The sequence below is a fragment of the Pteropus medius genome, unplaced genomic scaffold (assembly GCF_902729225.1).
Source record: "Pteropus medius unplaced genomic scaffold, Ma_sr-lr_union100, whole genome shotgun sequence".
NCBI classification, from domain to species: domain Eukaryota; kingdom Metazoa; phylum Chordata; class Mammalia; order Chiroptera; family Pteropodidae; genus Pteropus; species Pteropus medius.
Window position 1 is genome coordinate 29,657,325 of NW_024344378.1, and position 17,279 is coordinate 29,674,603.

Here is a 17,279-nt window from a genome sequence, read left to right on the forward strand (position 1 = left end):
CTGTAACCAGATATTGTGGTGATCATTTTGTAGTGTATACAAAGATTGAATTATTATATTGTATACCTTAAACTAATATAATGTTACATACCAATTTCCCCTCAAAAACACCCCAAAAAACAAAAAACAAAAAAGCCAAATTATTGGTGGTGTGGTCATGTAGTATTTGCTATAATATTGTTACTTCAATGAAGGTTAAAGTATCACACTCAATTTATATGATGGAGTGGGGCAGAGATCACTGACATGGTGTAACATATGCAACTTGCAGTAAATCTTGCCTTTTTCATTCTGAATTCTCTTAGAATTCTGCATCATGAATATATGGTAGAGCATCTGCCTGCTGCCATTGCTGTGTGCTCAATGAGCCTGGCTTTATGGACTTGACAGGTGAGTTATGGAAGTGAGGCTATGAGGACTGACATTAGTAGCTGTTTCACTGAATGAAGCAATGGAAGGGAAAATAAGTACGTAATATAACTATAGTTTCCATTATTCTGGAATTCAAACAATCTAGAATCTCCAACAAAGTCTCAATTGTGCTTTGCTTTGAAATACTACAAATACAATTCTAAGGGATGCTCTGTAATATCACAATCAATTAACCTGTCCTATCCTCCTGGTTAACTCAGAAAGCCCTCTAAAGCATGACACAGTCAGCTGAGCCTGAGGAGATAGAAGTAATTAATGTATCTTGGAAAACAACATATACGAGGCTCTGATTACTTTTGTCTCCCTTCCATTTCCTGCTGAGCATGTAACTTCTTGGCCTCAGCAATTATAGCCAACAGCAACAGAGAAGGACAAACATCTTCAAAAGCATTTTAATTGCAGTGGTGAGCAGAATCAAGATATTTAAGTAGTTTACAGTCAGTGTACATTACTCAGTCTACACACTGAAATGTCCCAAATGCATTAGGTCCAAATTCCACTTTTACCATTGATATAAAAATTTGAAGAGTGCTTAAAGTGTAAACAACAACAACAAAAATGCATTCTCAACCTCAATTTCCTTATCTGTAAAATGGGTTTAGTATCAACTTCATAGTGTATAATGAAGGATAAGTGGAATAACAGGTAAAGTACCTTCTACAGTGTTTGGCCGGGGTACATATTTCTCTTACTGAATGACAACTATTATTTCACAGGCATTATTTTTTTTTTTTATAGATAACTTAGTTAACATCAGGTACATTGCTAAGTATTGAGAATTATAAAACACCTGTTACATTATGAATGTAACACGAGATGATCTTTCTTTTAAAACTAGACTTCACACATCTGTTGGGGCAAATCCTAACAAATACATTTACCCATATCTACAAAAGTACTCATAAAATACTTAGTAACCAGAGTTTTTAGACCTGTTAAAGAAAGCAGTTCTTTGAAGCTCATCTAGGCCCATGGGTTGGAAGAAAGTCTTCCAGCCATGCTTGTATTTTTTAAGAGCTGGGCTGATAGAAGCTAGGCTTGAAAAACAAGTATAGTAGGCCCCCTTTTGCACGATTTAGCTTTCTGTGGTTTTAGTCACCCACTGTTAACTGAAATCTGAAGTATCATGTGGAAAATTCCAGAAAGAAACAATTAAGTTTTAAATTGCACTGTTCTGAGTAGCCTGATGAAATCTCATGCCGTCCTACTCTTCCCACCCAGATGTGAATCATTCATTGCCCAGTGTATCTATATTGTATACGTCTGGCCTGTCACATAGTACCCACCTTGGTTATCAGATCAACTGTTGCATTATCACAGTGCTTGTGGTTAAAGTAACCCTATTTTACTTAACAATGACCCCAAAGCATAAGAGTAGTTAGTATTCTGGCAACTCAGATATCTCAAAAAGAAGCCATAAAGCGCTTCCTTTAAGTGAAAAGGTATATATGGGAAAAAATTTAGTATATATAGAAAGACCTGGCACTGTACAACCAGACTAAAGTAGAGGTAGAATCCCAGATACTTCTGATTCCCTATCTACATCTGGGAGTTTTCTGTTTTGTTTATCTTCCAGCAAGAAAAAGGCAGGGGATTGTTTCTATCTTATTTCTTCAATCTTTTGCCTCAAGGATCTCCATATCTTTCCTCAGACTCTTCAGTCATCAAGCACTAAAGTAGCAAGAAAAGCTATGAAACTCAATTGTTTTTTCCCACCACTGATAACGCTTGCGCACCTTAAGGTGACTACAAAACTATATCTAAAACAGCCAAATTAGAAAACCAGGCTCTCATCCTAATCTCCATGTTGTAAAAAGTGCCAGAGAATTTTAGGGAGCAACACTGCAGACAGAAGGAAAAAAGCACTGTCTTGTCTCACCAAGATTAGTCTTCTCACTTTCTCAGCAAGGCAAGGGAAAGGAAAAAAAATTGTAAGGGAAAAAACCCCAAATAATCTCTCCAAAAGAAGAGCAACTACGGCAGGAGCAAAATTACTGTTCTTCCTATCTCCAATTAAGAATGCTTCTTATTAAATAGAACTTTCTCATCTGTATGTATCTAAAGATATATTTCACCAGTATATTTTCCTATAATTTACATCAAAACTTGACTTTCTATTCCAGAATGAGAATATTTGTTAAAAAGTTTTCCAAAAGCACTTAAATTGTTAATGTTCAGTCAAAAGACAATCAGAACCAAGCCTGGTAGAATGAACTCTAATGAAAAAAGCAGAGAAAAAAAAAAGCAGAGAAAATCTACAGATTGTCATCCCAACTGAATTTTCCATATTAGATACCTCAGAAATAATATAAAATCTTCTAATGAAACTTTCTCATGATATCAGGAGTACTATTCAATTTGGAAGGCTTTTTCTTTTTCTTTTTTTGAAAGGCTATCATTTTAATGAACAAATATTTGTTTTCCCAGTACGACAAACAAAAGTGAGAACATGAACTACTTGTTCTAAATAATGGTTTAAAATCTGGTAATAGAATATGGAGGATATTGAATTATGAATTAAGTTTTAGAAATAATAAAATTAAGAATCCTTCTATCTTTAAATGTGTTACTTCAGTAATGATAAAATAGTAAAACAGTTTCAAAAGTTAACCTCCTAAGTTGCCAGGTATAAAGCTCAAGCTATAAATCTTTTAATTGGAAAAACATGACACCTTTTTTTCTTGCTGTGAAATTTTCTCAAAAATACACACACTCTCTCTCCCTCTCTCTCTCACACACACACACACACACACACACACACAGACTCCAATTTTAAAAAATAGCTTAATAGATTAAAGTGAAGGTGCTTAAAAGTGGATTGAGCTACTAGGTGAGTGCGAGGAAATGCTTGAGAAAAAGAATGATTAGGAGAAAATTGAGTGATCTGTTAAGTAAGTTCAAAGAGCTAGATAAAGGCAAATTATATGATAATGCAAATATTTATTTTCAGCTTACATTTGGCAGAAGACAGTTCATATTCCAAGTATCATTAATGAATCAAATGAAATACCATCTTAAGGAAATATATTTCAAAACTTATATATTCTGGTTTGGTTGTATGCAACTCCCAAATATTTAAGGACCTGCATCAGTTCTGCAGTCTACAAAAAGAAAATCACTCAATATATCATAAAAGTTGATTATACCTGAAAAAAACGAAGCTTGTTTTTCTTTACAAGTTGAGTTTTGCTTTCAGTGTTAAAACTAAGATCCAGATTATATACAAAAACGGTGTCAAGTAAATGATTACTATTGGAGAGCAGAAACTTCAAAATGATGAAAATAAAAACAGTAAATACAAATGCACTGCACACATTAAGTTGTAGATTACACAGAAAAACAGCAAATCCACAAGCTAGTTATTAATCTACCAAAATGTCAGAACCAACAGTGATTAAATTTTGGCTTAACTGAGTAATTTGGTCATCTATTATTAATGAACTCTTGTTATCCAAAAATTATTTTTCAATGTTCGACTTTTTCTATATCCAATCCTAGATAAGACCTTTAATTTTTATCATGGCATTCTTTGGTTTCAGGCATTTCCTAAATGAGAATAATAGCACCAGAAGACTATCACAAACTCTGTAACTTTAGCAAAAGTGAACCACACTTAACCCCATCCTGAAATATTTTACATACCAATGACTACAAAGACAACACCACGGTTCTATTTAACCACCGAAATTAAACAATTCCTATAAAACTTCATAGTCTATAAAAAGTTTATGAATCAAAAATTAATGTGTCAGACACCAAGTAAATTTATTTAAGGTTTTTTAAGAGAATTCCCTTGACAGAACTAAGGTCATTCAACTTTATATGCTCACAGACTGAGTCTAGTGTTTATACATAAAAAGTACTCAACACGTGTTAATGAATTGATGGTATTAATTTGTGACAAATGATCAGGATCAAAAAACAAATACAACAGCTAAAACAAATAACTCATTCAAGAATGATATGCATAGGATGTCCTTTTATAGAATATTTTAAAATTCCCACAATACTACAAGTTTCCAGAATCAACATACAATGGAATGGTGAATATTGAATTTTATGTTGGTGGTTACCTCTAGTCAGGGAGTGAGGGCAACAGCATCAAAGAGACATACAAAAGTCCTCAATTATTCTTATTTGGATTTAAACCAAATGCTATAATGTTAATTTTGATAAAAAGGGCAGTAGGCATGAATGTTCATCTTATCTGGCTATTTACAAAATTTTTTAAAAAGGAAACACCAGACATTTTTGTAAGAACAATCAGCAATATATTGATGAATCAACAGTATTTATCAGATAATCATCTATGCTTCTTCTTTTATAATTTCAATATATAGTCATGATACTTATTTTTTAGATTTTTAATAAAATGAATTTCCACTTTTCTTTAAGTTAAAATTTGAGGAAATTTCTATTAGAAGAAAATTGCCTTATATTACCTGATTTAGTCAAAGCTGCTTGAAATTTCAACCTTTCGCCATCAATTAATTACTAATTATATATCAACACGAAGAGCAGAAAAAATGTAGTAAAGTCACAAGAATTCTGTTTACTATTATAGCAAACATTTTCATGGCATTTGACAGAGCTCAGAACTATTTTTTTGAAATGGTTTCATATATGTGAAACTAAGCCGGCCTGGATGGTCTTTATTTAAAAAAAAAAAAAGAATGAAAAAGAAATTAAACAACCAAAGATATTTTACATAATAACAAAATATTAAAATAGAAGCAAAGTGAAAGAATGTGAAAAATTGCTAAGCAATAGATTTAAGAAACTTTGATTCTATCCATCTGACTTGTTGCGAATGGTCCTCTTTGTTCTTCCATTGTCATATATGTAAAACAGATATGAAAATAATTAAAGACTGGCCTTGCAGGATTTACTAGGAGGTTAAAAGGAATTATTGAAAAAATGTTCAAATACGTTATAAATACTATTAACAAAAATATTTATTTTACTGTACTTTTTGTCTTCCTTCAGTGAAAGTGTCCTTTTAAATCAGACTTTGTTCTTAATATTGTTTCAAATTCTCAAATAGAGAGATGTTAGCTTTCTTCCAAAGTGATACTTCCAGTGTGTCACAATATTTCAGATTAAGAAATACAATACTAGAACTGTGCTACCTGAGGCAAAAAGAGAGAACTTCAACACAACTGGTAAAGATCTTAGAAATAGTTCAACCAAGTTATAGGTCATCCAACTGACATATTTTGTTACTCCAGCACTTTCAAGTATCACTTTGAAAACATTCTCAATGTGAGATTTCTTATACAAATAGGAAGAATTTAATTTCTGTAAACATTTGCAGTGCCAGCTATTTCTTTGAATAGGTTTTTTTTTCCCTTACAAGAGCTGCTCCAATGAAGAATTGTTTCTTACACATCCATGTCTAGACTCAGATGGAAACTTAATGCTTCTCTGTGAAACGACAGAAACACCCAAGCTGTGTGAAAGCTTTCTGTAACCAGGGATTGCCTACCTAATTCCACGCGTGTAATCACTCCCTATAGATTTCTGATGAATTAAAAATGTTCTCCAGTTACTCATAGCTCATCAGATGTGTTGTTCACCTTTGGTAATTTACATTCTTCACCGGTATTACAACTCTGAAGGATGTCCTTGTAGTGGTTCTTCAGATCTTCATACAAAGAAACGGTTTCTTGTGAGTGAGCCAATGGTAACACTTTTTCATTCAATAATATCTGCACTTGGAATTCTTCTTTAAGAGTCTTAGCATTTTTACAATGGTAAAGCACAAATATTAGGTTTGAGGCATAGGGTACAATGTGACCACTTCGGAACTTCCGATGCATTTGTTCCTTGTAATTGTAAGCTGTTAAGGGCTCCTTGTCTTTGAAGTAGCCCATGAGAGAAAGCAGTGGAAGAAGGGTCTCTGCATGACCAAATTGAAGAATGACTGGAGAGGAAACTGGCTGAGACCTTAAATGAGAAATCGAGAAAAAAAAATGTGTGTGTATATAAATATATATATATATTCACATCATAGACCATAATATCTACACTTAGAAGTATTATGCAACTTTCTCATCTTTTTATACATATATATTTTTTATATAAATAACTCAACAATATGGCTGAAATTCTGTGTGGTAGAGAACAGAACTTTCTACACTAAAAGTTCCAAAATTCAGGATCACTGTAGTATTGCAAATCCATCTAAAACACTATATATACATATTATTCTCTAAGTTTAAAGAGAGAGTAATGTCTTTACTTATAGATTAAGGAACTTGAAGCAGACATGTATTTCAAAACTGTATTGCAATTCTGTGAATGAAATTAAGCAAACAGGCCCTTGGTAAATATTGATTACTCCATGGAGCTCTTCTGAACTTCAAATGTTATTTTATCTATACCTAGGGAATAAAGACAATATTCAGTAAATTTCTCAGTTAAAACAAAGTCTTAACAGTGAATGGCAATTCATGTAATCCTTCAATGTTTTACAAAGATCTAACTTTGGCACCAAATTCAGAAGAGCCACAAAAGGGGAGAGATGCAACCTATTCTGTTATACTGCCTCTGTGGTTGGTAGTGGAGTTTATATACACTGTCAGAAACATAACAGTTTTCAACACCCTGAGCTAAATCACCTTTTTTTTCTCAAGGTTTCTATGATTTTTTTTTTTCCTGGAAAAGCTTTTTTTTTAATAAACAGCAGCAAATGACTGCTTAGCCTTTTCTCAACTTTTATAGAAAAAAAATGTCTATTGTTCTTAAATATAATTTGTAAACCTATTCAAACACAAGTAACCATCTGACTTCTTATCATGATCTCACACATTACAAATTTAGTGCATCTGGATTTTCTGGGAGGAGAGCATTTACAGCAGTTGCTGAACCTTCCTCATTCCCCACATAAAAACAGATGGACTTAGCAGCTGAACTTGGAAAAGATTTAGCCCACTCTAGTATTTGGTGAATGCAAGGGAGAACTACCTCTAGGACTCTTCTGGGGCTGGAGAAATCTAGTGAACCCTCTAAACAGCTCTCCAAGGCTCGATTCTAGGACAGAGGCCACAGTAAGGAGAAACCGCTAGGAGTGTAGTCAAGACTGAGCAGTAGGGAGACAGCAGATACCGGAAGAGTAGGTCCAGATAAAAATACGGGGAGGGGACCAAAAATCTCAGAAAGCAACCCACCATATTTCTGAACAACCACCACCAGCACCACCAGCACCACCACACACACACACACACACACACACACACGAGCTCTGTGAGGTTAGTAATCTGACCTGAGTCTTCTTCTAAATGTTCAGGACAATTAAATTCACAGTAAAATTAGCAAAAGAAAAGAAAGTAAGAGAAAAAGAAACAGAAAAACATCCCTACATAAAATAAAAGTATAGTGGACATATATACTCAAAAAATACATAGAAACTAACATAATATTTCACAGTTATCCACTATTTTGTAGGTTATATATTTCTACAATAACCCCAAAAAAATGAGGTAATGCCAAATACAAAGGATAAATGAGCACGATTTCATTTGTGATTATTTTTTATTTGTCTACTCTTTGTTTCTTAAAGAGTCTTGTACACACAGCAGACGCTGTTGCAACTTCAGAAAAAGTAGCTGGCTGATGCTGCTTCCATTCATACAAAAAGGGTCCTGGATAAAAAGGCTGCACCCAATTTTCTAAAACATAGTAAAGAGACTTTTCAAAGATCCATTTAGTTATTTTGTTTAGATGTGACAGATCTTAGAAGTCCCTGCCAAGTGTCGAGTACCATGCTAGTTTCTCTTCTTTTTGTTTTTTTCTTTCTTTTCTTTTTCTTTTTTCCCCCTCCCTCCCTCCCTTCCTTCCTTTTTTTAGGAAGGTAAAAAAGATGAGAAGGGGAAAGAAAAAAGGTGATAAGGTGAAAGACAAAATACAAATAAAACATATTTCTAGCTTTTGCAGATTAGCCATTTGTCTAAGTGTTAGGGGAACCCAAGAGAGGTGGAGTGAATCCTTCCGTCTGGGGAAGAATTGGATGGGATTTACTGAGGAAGTGTTTGAGCTATGTTCTAAATACATTTCTAGTAAATCTTACAATAGAAATGCTGCCCACTGTATCCTTAGTATAGTAGCTGGTTTACCCGATGATGTAGCTGTCATCCTTTTTTTTACAGATGAAAAAATGAGATTAACTTACTTGCTTTCAAAGTTATCTTTGAAGCACCAATTAAACTCACTAGAAAATACCATCCATTAAATTCATCGGAATAGTTTAATGTAAAAGATTAACCTAAACCCTTTCAAAAAATATTAGTCTCTGTCAGCCTAATTTATAAGTTCAGTTTTTCAAAACTGTTTCATAAAGCAAGGCAACACCTGAAATTATTTAAAAACTAACTTTTTAGCTTGAACTTGAATACAAGCATACCATAAATCAAGTTTCATGAATATAATTTACACACAAAAAATTCACTTGGAAAAATCTTAAGGCCCTCTTGCATGAAAAATATTTGTACATCTGGGCTAGAGAAAATGATTGAGGAATTTAGTCACCTTAGCTTACTTTAAACCATTGCTGATTTAAAATCATTTCAAGTCAAATTTGTTTTTATTTGGGCAGAGAAACATGGCATTTCACCATATTAACTGAAGAAAACTACATTGTTAGTGCTTGGAAACAAAGATCCTGGCATACTAATTTGAATTGCACAATTTCAAAAATACTTTTTTGCAACATGTTAAATCCTACAGAATAAGAAAATGGGTTATCTCTTAAACAAGATATCAATTCTTCTCCAAGAATGTATAAAAGGCAAAGACTACATTTCCCAGATTTTTAATCTGAAATAAATATGGAATAGAGGATGAACAAAGACAGAGAGAAAAGAAATCTTGCTTCAGGAACATAGTCTGTGACTAACTAATCCCGAAAATTAAGAAACCAAGTTTCTATGAGCTTATGGAGACTCTTTTCTCACTCAATAACTCTAAGGCACTCAGTTGCATTATACTCTCCACCTTGAATTCAGTTTGCTGAGTAATAAAAGGTGTATGCATCTACATTTTTATTCTAGCATAAAAGAAGGGAATATGTCCACAAATGACCATTTTTAATTTAATAAAACCAATGTCTAAGCCAAATAGGTTCCAACTCCAATCAGTTTGTAATAACTATCTGGAACACTGCATTAAGGAGGATTCTGAGGTTGTATCGAGACCTACTGTCATCTTCCTCATATTCCCTACATGCATTCTTTTCCATATATAAAGATCCTCTTTGCCAACCAACCTCCCCATCATTATTTCCCATTTCCCAGATGTAACTAAAATCCCTCTGCCCATTTCAAAAACACCTGATTACAAGATACAGCAATAGAAGATGCTTCAAGTTTGTATCGTGATGGTGCATGTTTTTTTGCTTTTTGTCAGTGATATCACTGCTGGTCAAGTGTGTTATAACAACATAAATATAACCACCTGAAGCAAATTATCACTTTAAGAAGTATATAAATCATTCCTAAATGTACATGCACAAATCTTTATTGGACACAGAATAAGAAAACACATGATTGGTTTTCTTTATATCTTTTTAAAACATCTCAAGAAAGCAGACCATTAAAAATCAGGTTTGAGGAAATTTATCTCACAGGAAAAGAGCTTATAAAATAGAAAAGAATGCCTTACAGTATTTTATAAAATATGCTATCAACATGAACATAAAACTGAAACCCTGATGTGGCCTAAAAATTATCTCTAAGTACTTACATGTTTTATACAATTTAAAAATTCTTCCTTCTTGGTTTCTGCATTTCAAAAAAAATCAGAGCTCACTAAATGTCTAGGTTGGGTTTTAAGGGTAAGAAGCAAAATTTAGCACACTCTTAAATATATTCTAAGATCTAAAAGAATGTTAACTATTTTTTGCATTAACTGAAAAGTATTCCCATTAAATAACAGCTCAGACTACAAATCACTGGTCTCAAACATAACTGTTTTTTCTTCAATATTTTATTTTTTCCTAGCCAAAATTCAACTTAGTAATCCTTAATGGTTCAAGTATTAAAACCAGAATAAATATAATAGAGCAATCTTCTTCAGTGTCCCTTAAGAAAGTCAAAGTAAAACATCTAACTCATAATTATGAGGTATAAAATTCAGAAGAACTTAGCCAATAATTTTTCAGCCATTTTAAACTATACTGTTCAAATCAGGGTTCCACTTACAGCTAAGAATGTCAGAATGCTTTTAAACTTAAAAACGATGGTTAATCAATATGTAAAGTGATTTCTACAATATCTATTGTTTGAAACTCAACTGCCAAAATATCAAACTCTGGGTATAAAAAAAAAATAAAATAACTAGAACTTCCAGTTTCTAGTCTGTAAAGAGCTTAGAAGTCACTACTCCACCCTGACAACAGAGCCCCTCTTTATCCCTGATAACTTTCCTTGCTCTGAAGTTGGCTCTGTCTGAAACTTATATAGCCACTCTCACTTTCTTTTGATCAGTGTTAATTAGCAATGTTATATTTTTCTCCTTTACTTTTAATCTTCATGTATTTTTCTTTTTAAAGTGGCTTTCTTGTAGACAATATATGAACAAAATCAAGGCACTAATAAGTGGAGAGACAGTCCATGTTCATGGATAGAACACTCAAAATTGTTGAAACGTGGAGTTCTTCCCAACATGATCTTTGGATTTGACATGATCTCAATCAAAATCCCAGCAAGTTATTTTGTGGATCTTGACAAACTAATGCTGAAGTTTATATGGAAAGGCAAAGACCAGAATAGCTAACATGATATTGAAGAAGAGCAACGATGGAAAATTGATACTACTCAACTACAAGATTTACTATAAAGCTATAGTAATCAAATCAGTGTAGTATTGGTGAAAGAACAGCTATTCTGTTCCAATAGCTCAATGGAACAGAATAGAGAGCCAGAAATAGACACCTATAAATATAATCCACTGATTTTTGACAAAGGAGTAATGGCAATACAATGGAGCAAAGACAGTCTTCTCAACAAGTGGTGCTGGAAAACTAGACATACACATGCAAAAAAATGAACTAGACACAGACTTTACACTTTTCACAAAATTAACTCAAAAAGGATCATAGACCTAAATGTCAAACTCAATACAATAAAACTCCTAGAAGCTAAGAAAGGAGAAAATCTAGATGACTTGGAAATGGTAATGACTTTTTAGATATAACACCAAAGGCATGATCCATGAAAGAAATAATTAATAAGCTGGACTTCATGAAAATTAAAAACTCTGCTCTACTAAAGTAAATGCGAAGGGATTGAGAAGACACAGACTGTGAGAAAATATATGCAAGAGACACATTTGATAAAGAACTATTATCTAAAACATACAAATAACTCCTAAGACTCAGCAATAAGAAAAAAACCACCCAATTAAAAAATGGGCAAAAGACCTGAACTGTCAGCTCACCAAAGATATACAGATGGCAAGTATACATATGAAAAGGTGTTCAACATCATACGTCATTAGGGAACTGCAAATTAAAATGACGAGATACCACTACATACTTATTAGAATGGCCAAAATGCAGAACACTGACAACACCAAATGCTGATGACGGGATTTCATCCAGTCACTCTTGGTGGGAATGCAAAATGATAGAGCCACTGTGGAAGTCAGTTTGGCAGTTTCTTATAAAACTAAACATACTCTTATTATACGATCCAGCAGTTGTGCTCCTTGGTATTTACACAAATTAAAAACTTATGTCCACACAAAAACCTGAACATAGATGTTTATAGCAGCTTTTTTCATAATTGTCAAAACTTAGAAGCAACTAAGATGTCCTTTAGTAGGCAAATGGGTAAACAGATGGTGGTACATCCAGACTATATTATTCAGTGCTAAAAAGAAATGAACTTTCAAGCCATGAAAAGACACGGAGGAAACTTAAACAGCTGGCCATGCTTATACCTGTTTGCCTTTTTATATGACTTACTCACATTTCAATTTTCTTTGACAAAGTAGCATAAGTGTTAAATGGAAAAACATATTGTGTTTCTATTGTAAATTATACCCAAACACCACAAATGGGGACTTAGATAATTAGTGGAGGCTAAAGAGTTGTGAAATTTGTGTGTGTGTACAAATACAGCAGAGTTTTGTTTGTTTTTGTAACTCTAAAGATATAAAAGCAAATATACAAGAGTATTTATTTATGGTCCAATTTTCATCAAAGGCCATTCAAGTTATGTGCCAGGTGTCTGTAAAGTAAATCAGTAATTTCTACGAAGTGAGTTGTTCCCATTTCAGGAACACAGTTCTTTGCTCTCTCCCATAATGGAGATTACTCTAAGAACTGTTATATATCTGCTAGTAACTGACTTTCTCCAGTTAGCATAGGCCCAACTGACATCTGAAAGAACCAAATCCCCAGCTTGTCCTTGAATACTAGACCAAAGTCCCAAGGATGGTATGAGTACTTTTCTGGGTTTCATTCCCAACCTTCTTCAAAGCAAAGCTGTTCTTTGATTAAGTCCAAAATATTGGCAACAGCAAATGGCTAAGAGTGTGTATATGTCTGAATGAGGGAGTAAGGGAGTATGTGTGAGTAGGAAGCGGATAGGGGTGAGAACGAGAGAGAAATTAATGTATGGGAGGACAAAAGGGGAAAGAATGTGAAAAAAAGTCACTTTACTAGATTACTAAGGCACTGTATATACTTTTGTCAGAAGATTGCTGAGAGTATAAAGATTGCTACATTCCATGGTTCCATGTGGCTTTGTCATGACCATTCAATAAATAGAGTTGTGAGGTTCAGGATGCATAACAGAAGAGACCACGTTTTTATCCTTAATAAAAGAATACAGTCTTTGGCAGGAAGATGCACATATTTTTTTAAAGGAGGAACTAACAAGACAATCAGTAATGAGGCATATTCGATACCTACTGTAGTTTTTAACTTTTGGGACATAAAACCATTTGAGATCCTGACTAAAGGAATGGGACTTCATCCCAGAGAAACATACATAACAATAAAAACTTGGACAGTTTTGGGAATTCGGACTCTCTATACCCAAAGAATCCCCCTGTGCTATGTATTATATTACAATTTGACATTCTGAAGAATAGTATACCTACAATTCCGTCCCATTTTGGTTTATATCTCCTGCATCTTGTATATTCCAGAGAAGTCTAATAATTTTATCCTGAGTCCTATATTTATGATGCCTAAACAGATTAATTAAATTTATATTTTATATTTAAATACTTAATATCAAATTAAGAATAGTCAGACATTCTATAATTTGCTTTAAATTTTCCTATTTTTCTTGAATCTTTTTGTTTCTTCTATATTCTGACTCCATATTCTGATCCATCAATAAAAGGACTTCTATTGGTTACATTCCTCAAATTAACTTGCATCTCTCACTTGTAATGATTTTTTTTCTTTTGAACTCTTAGCAGAATAATCTCCCAAAGAACGAGGAATACAGAGGCAAGGAACAGGACATCTTTAACTCTGCTGTCTCCCTGATAAAAATGCATTAAACTTGGTATGTCACATTTTCTGAGAAGTGACAAAAGTACTTTAAAAGAGGTACATTTTAGCTTTTCTTTTTAAAATGTGAAACTGTAGTTTTAATGTAAATATAAGGAAGAAAATGAATAATTTATGTGAATGCATATATAGAAATACCCAGCTGGAATCTTTTACTTATATAAGTTGCTAAGGAGATTTTATTAAATCATCAATTAAAAACTAAATTTAATTTGAAATCTAAAATTATGTTGTTAAATAAGAGTTGACAATTGTGTGTTCAACGTAGGTAAAACACCCCAAAGTACAAGTCACTGAAAAAGCTCAACCAGAAACAACTAATAATTGCGTGTTTTTCCCCCTAAATGTACTCAGTTTAGATCTTTCTAAGTTCTTAATTCACGGTTCACACTCAACTAATGTTATGTAATTTGTGTCTTTAAACATGATCCATATAATCCCTATGCTTATGTAAATGCACAAATAAGCAACATGAGCTGCCAGAGATATGATACTTTGGGAAGAAAATTACCAGAAAAAAATAATTTTTTTTAAGTCTTCTTATATATCTGATTGAAACATCAGCTCCAATGAGGCATTTGGAGAAGCATCTGTTTGACAGCATAACATAAATGTGGAACTAAAATGACTCAAGCATAAAAGTTTTTTCTCAAGCGAAAATACATAGAAATTACTTCTGCTTCCATCCAAGATGGAATGACAGAAACTGGATTTACCTTTCTGTCTTAAACTACTATAAAGCCAGACAAAATATACTAAACAGCGGTTTTCAGACATTCAACAATAGTCAGAGCAAGATCAAGAGAAGGGGAATGAGGTAAACCCCAACTGTCCAAGCTTACTGCCTAGAGTTTCCAGGCTGCAGCACTAGAGCATGGCACTGTTCCTGAGAAAATGAGATAGGATTGAGGATTTAGGGAGGCTACACTGGCTGGAATTCACAGGATAAAGTACCAGAGAAGGGAGATCTATAGGGAGTCCCCACAAGTTTTCAACTAGTACTGATCAGCACGTGCATGTGAGAAAACTATCCGTATCCATGGAAAAAAAACATTAAAAAGGAACAGTGGAAAAATTCTCAAAGCTAAAACAGGACCAAGAATAGTGTGTGTTCCCATAAGCCAAACTAGGAAAAACTCAAAATATATAGGGTACCAAATAGATGCTCAGGAGAAACTGCCTCAATAGTGGGGTAAAATCAGCCCATAAAAGACATTACTACAAAAACAAAAAGAATGTATATGTAAAGCACAAACCTCAGAAAAGACTTGCACCTAGAATATGTATATAAAGAACTCTTACAACAATAAGATGATAGACAACCCAATAAAAAAAATGGTAAAAGATTTGGACGCCGCCAAAGTAAACATATGGATGGTAAATTAGCACATGAAAAGATATTACTAGTTTTTTAGGGAAATGCAAACTAAAATCAGAAAGAGGTACTTCTAAACACCCATTATAATGGCTAAATTTAAAAAGACCTACCATACCAAGTGTTGGCTACGATGAAGAATAACTGGAACTCTCATATAATAGTGGAAAGAATTTGGCAGTTTCTTGAAAAGTTAAACATACACCTACATATGACTCAGCTATTCTATCTCTAGGTATTATCCAAGAGAAATGAAAAATACAAATCCATAAAAAGACCATAAATGTTCACAGTGGCTTTATTTATAATAGCCTCAAACTAGAAACAACCCAAATGTCCATCATAAGGAGAATGGATAAAGAAACTGTGGTGTGTCCACATAAGGAATACTACTCAGCCTTAGAAAGGAATGGACTACTGATACCCACAACATAGATAAATCCCATAACTCTACACTGAGTGAAAGAAGCCAAACCAAAAGGTACAGATTATATGGCTCCAATATATAACATTCTAGAAAATACAAATTAATCTATAGTGATAGAAAGCAGATAAACGGTTGGCCTGGGTTAGAATGGGCAGTGGGAAGTAGATTAGAAAGACAAAGAAATTTTGCATGTGATGTATATTTTATAATCTTAAATTTGGTGATGATTTCATGGGTATACATATGTAAAAACTCATTAAATTGTACACTTTAAATATGTGCTGTTCACTTTACATCAACTATACCTCAGTAAAGCTATTTAAAAAATCAAAACATGTATTAAGAGCTAATATGCTGAAGTTTGTGAAAGAAGTCTTCGGTAACCAATCTCAAAGACTTCTCCCTCTCAGAAAGCTTTTACCAAATCCCACAGTTCAAATTAATTCTCTTTCAGCACGTTTTTTAGTGTTGTTAATCAAATATCCTCCAAACTAGATCATGAGTTCTTTGAGACAATAATTTAAATATATTCATCTCTGTACACCTTCTATTGCCTACACAATAAGCTGTAGTAGAGTTGAATGGGAATAACACTGAAATCAGGAAAGCACTTAGGAGGCAGCTGCTAAAATCTAGGAGAGAAAAGATACTAGTGTGAATTGAGATGGTAGCAGTGGAGGTGAAGAAAAGTGGAAAGAATTGATATAAAACTTGAAGCCAAACAAAAAAACAAATAGAACAGAAAACCGTACAACACAGTGAGCAGATGTAAAAGATGAGAGAGACAGAGTCAAGAATGATGCACAGATTTGTGGCTTAGATGCCTAGGAGGATGATGGTGACATTGACTAAAATAGGGACTAAAGAAGAAAAAGAATTGTGGATATTCCTTCAATACATATTGAGCACCAACTACATACCAGGCTTATTCTTAAGCACTGAGGGGACAGCAGTGAAATAAATAAAGTTCCAGATATGAGACTTACAGTCTAATGAGTCAAAAGTTTCTTTCCAGACAGCTGGACATTTGAATATGAATATGAATTCAGAGCAAAGCCAGGGTAGTTATATTAATTTTTACATTATTTAGCCAGTGTCTTTTAATAACTAGCCCTAAAACAGACTCCCGGCACACTGAGTTAAACTCCATAGAACTCTGACTTAAAAAATTAGCAAAAAAAAAAAACCCAAGCAAAAACAGGTTTTAAAGACCTAGACTCTGAATACATTTCTAAGAAATTTAAAAGACAAAGCTCTTCCATTACATTGGGCTAATTGACCAAAAGAGCTATTTTATGCATTTATTTCAATGCTGCCATCTTATGTTAAAATGTGGAACTACACAACATTTAAAAGACCATTATTCAGTGAAATCTGAAAATATCAGGGATTTGAGTCAATGAAAAGGTAGAAAATGAGATTTAATGACAATAACAAATGCTTATAGCAATTAATTTTCATGTCTGAGAGTGTCTCTGACAAAATGGAAGATCTCATGAGGCAAACAATTACAGTCCAGA

General features: G+C 33.5%; 1 protein-coding gene across 2 annotated transcripts in view; it reads right to left on the minus strand.

The window, feature by feature from the left end:
• Window positions 1–3,352: 3,352 nt before the first annotated feature.
• MINPP1 (multiple inositol-polyphosphate phosphatase 1) overlaps window positions 3,353–17,279 on the minus strand; it is a 33,121-nt gene continuing 19,194 nt past the window's right edge. The window contains exon 5 of one of the 2 annotated variants that reach the window (XM_039871801.1): window positions 3,353–6,378. In XM_039871801.1, the coding sequence (XP_039727735.1) occupies window positions 5,982–6,378 (397 nt within the window). In that variant the 3' untranslated portion in view covers window positions 3,353–5,981. The remainder of the gene's footprint in view (window positions 6,379–17,279) is intronic. The other variant, XM_039871802.1, reaches the window with a different exon arrangement.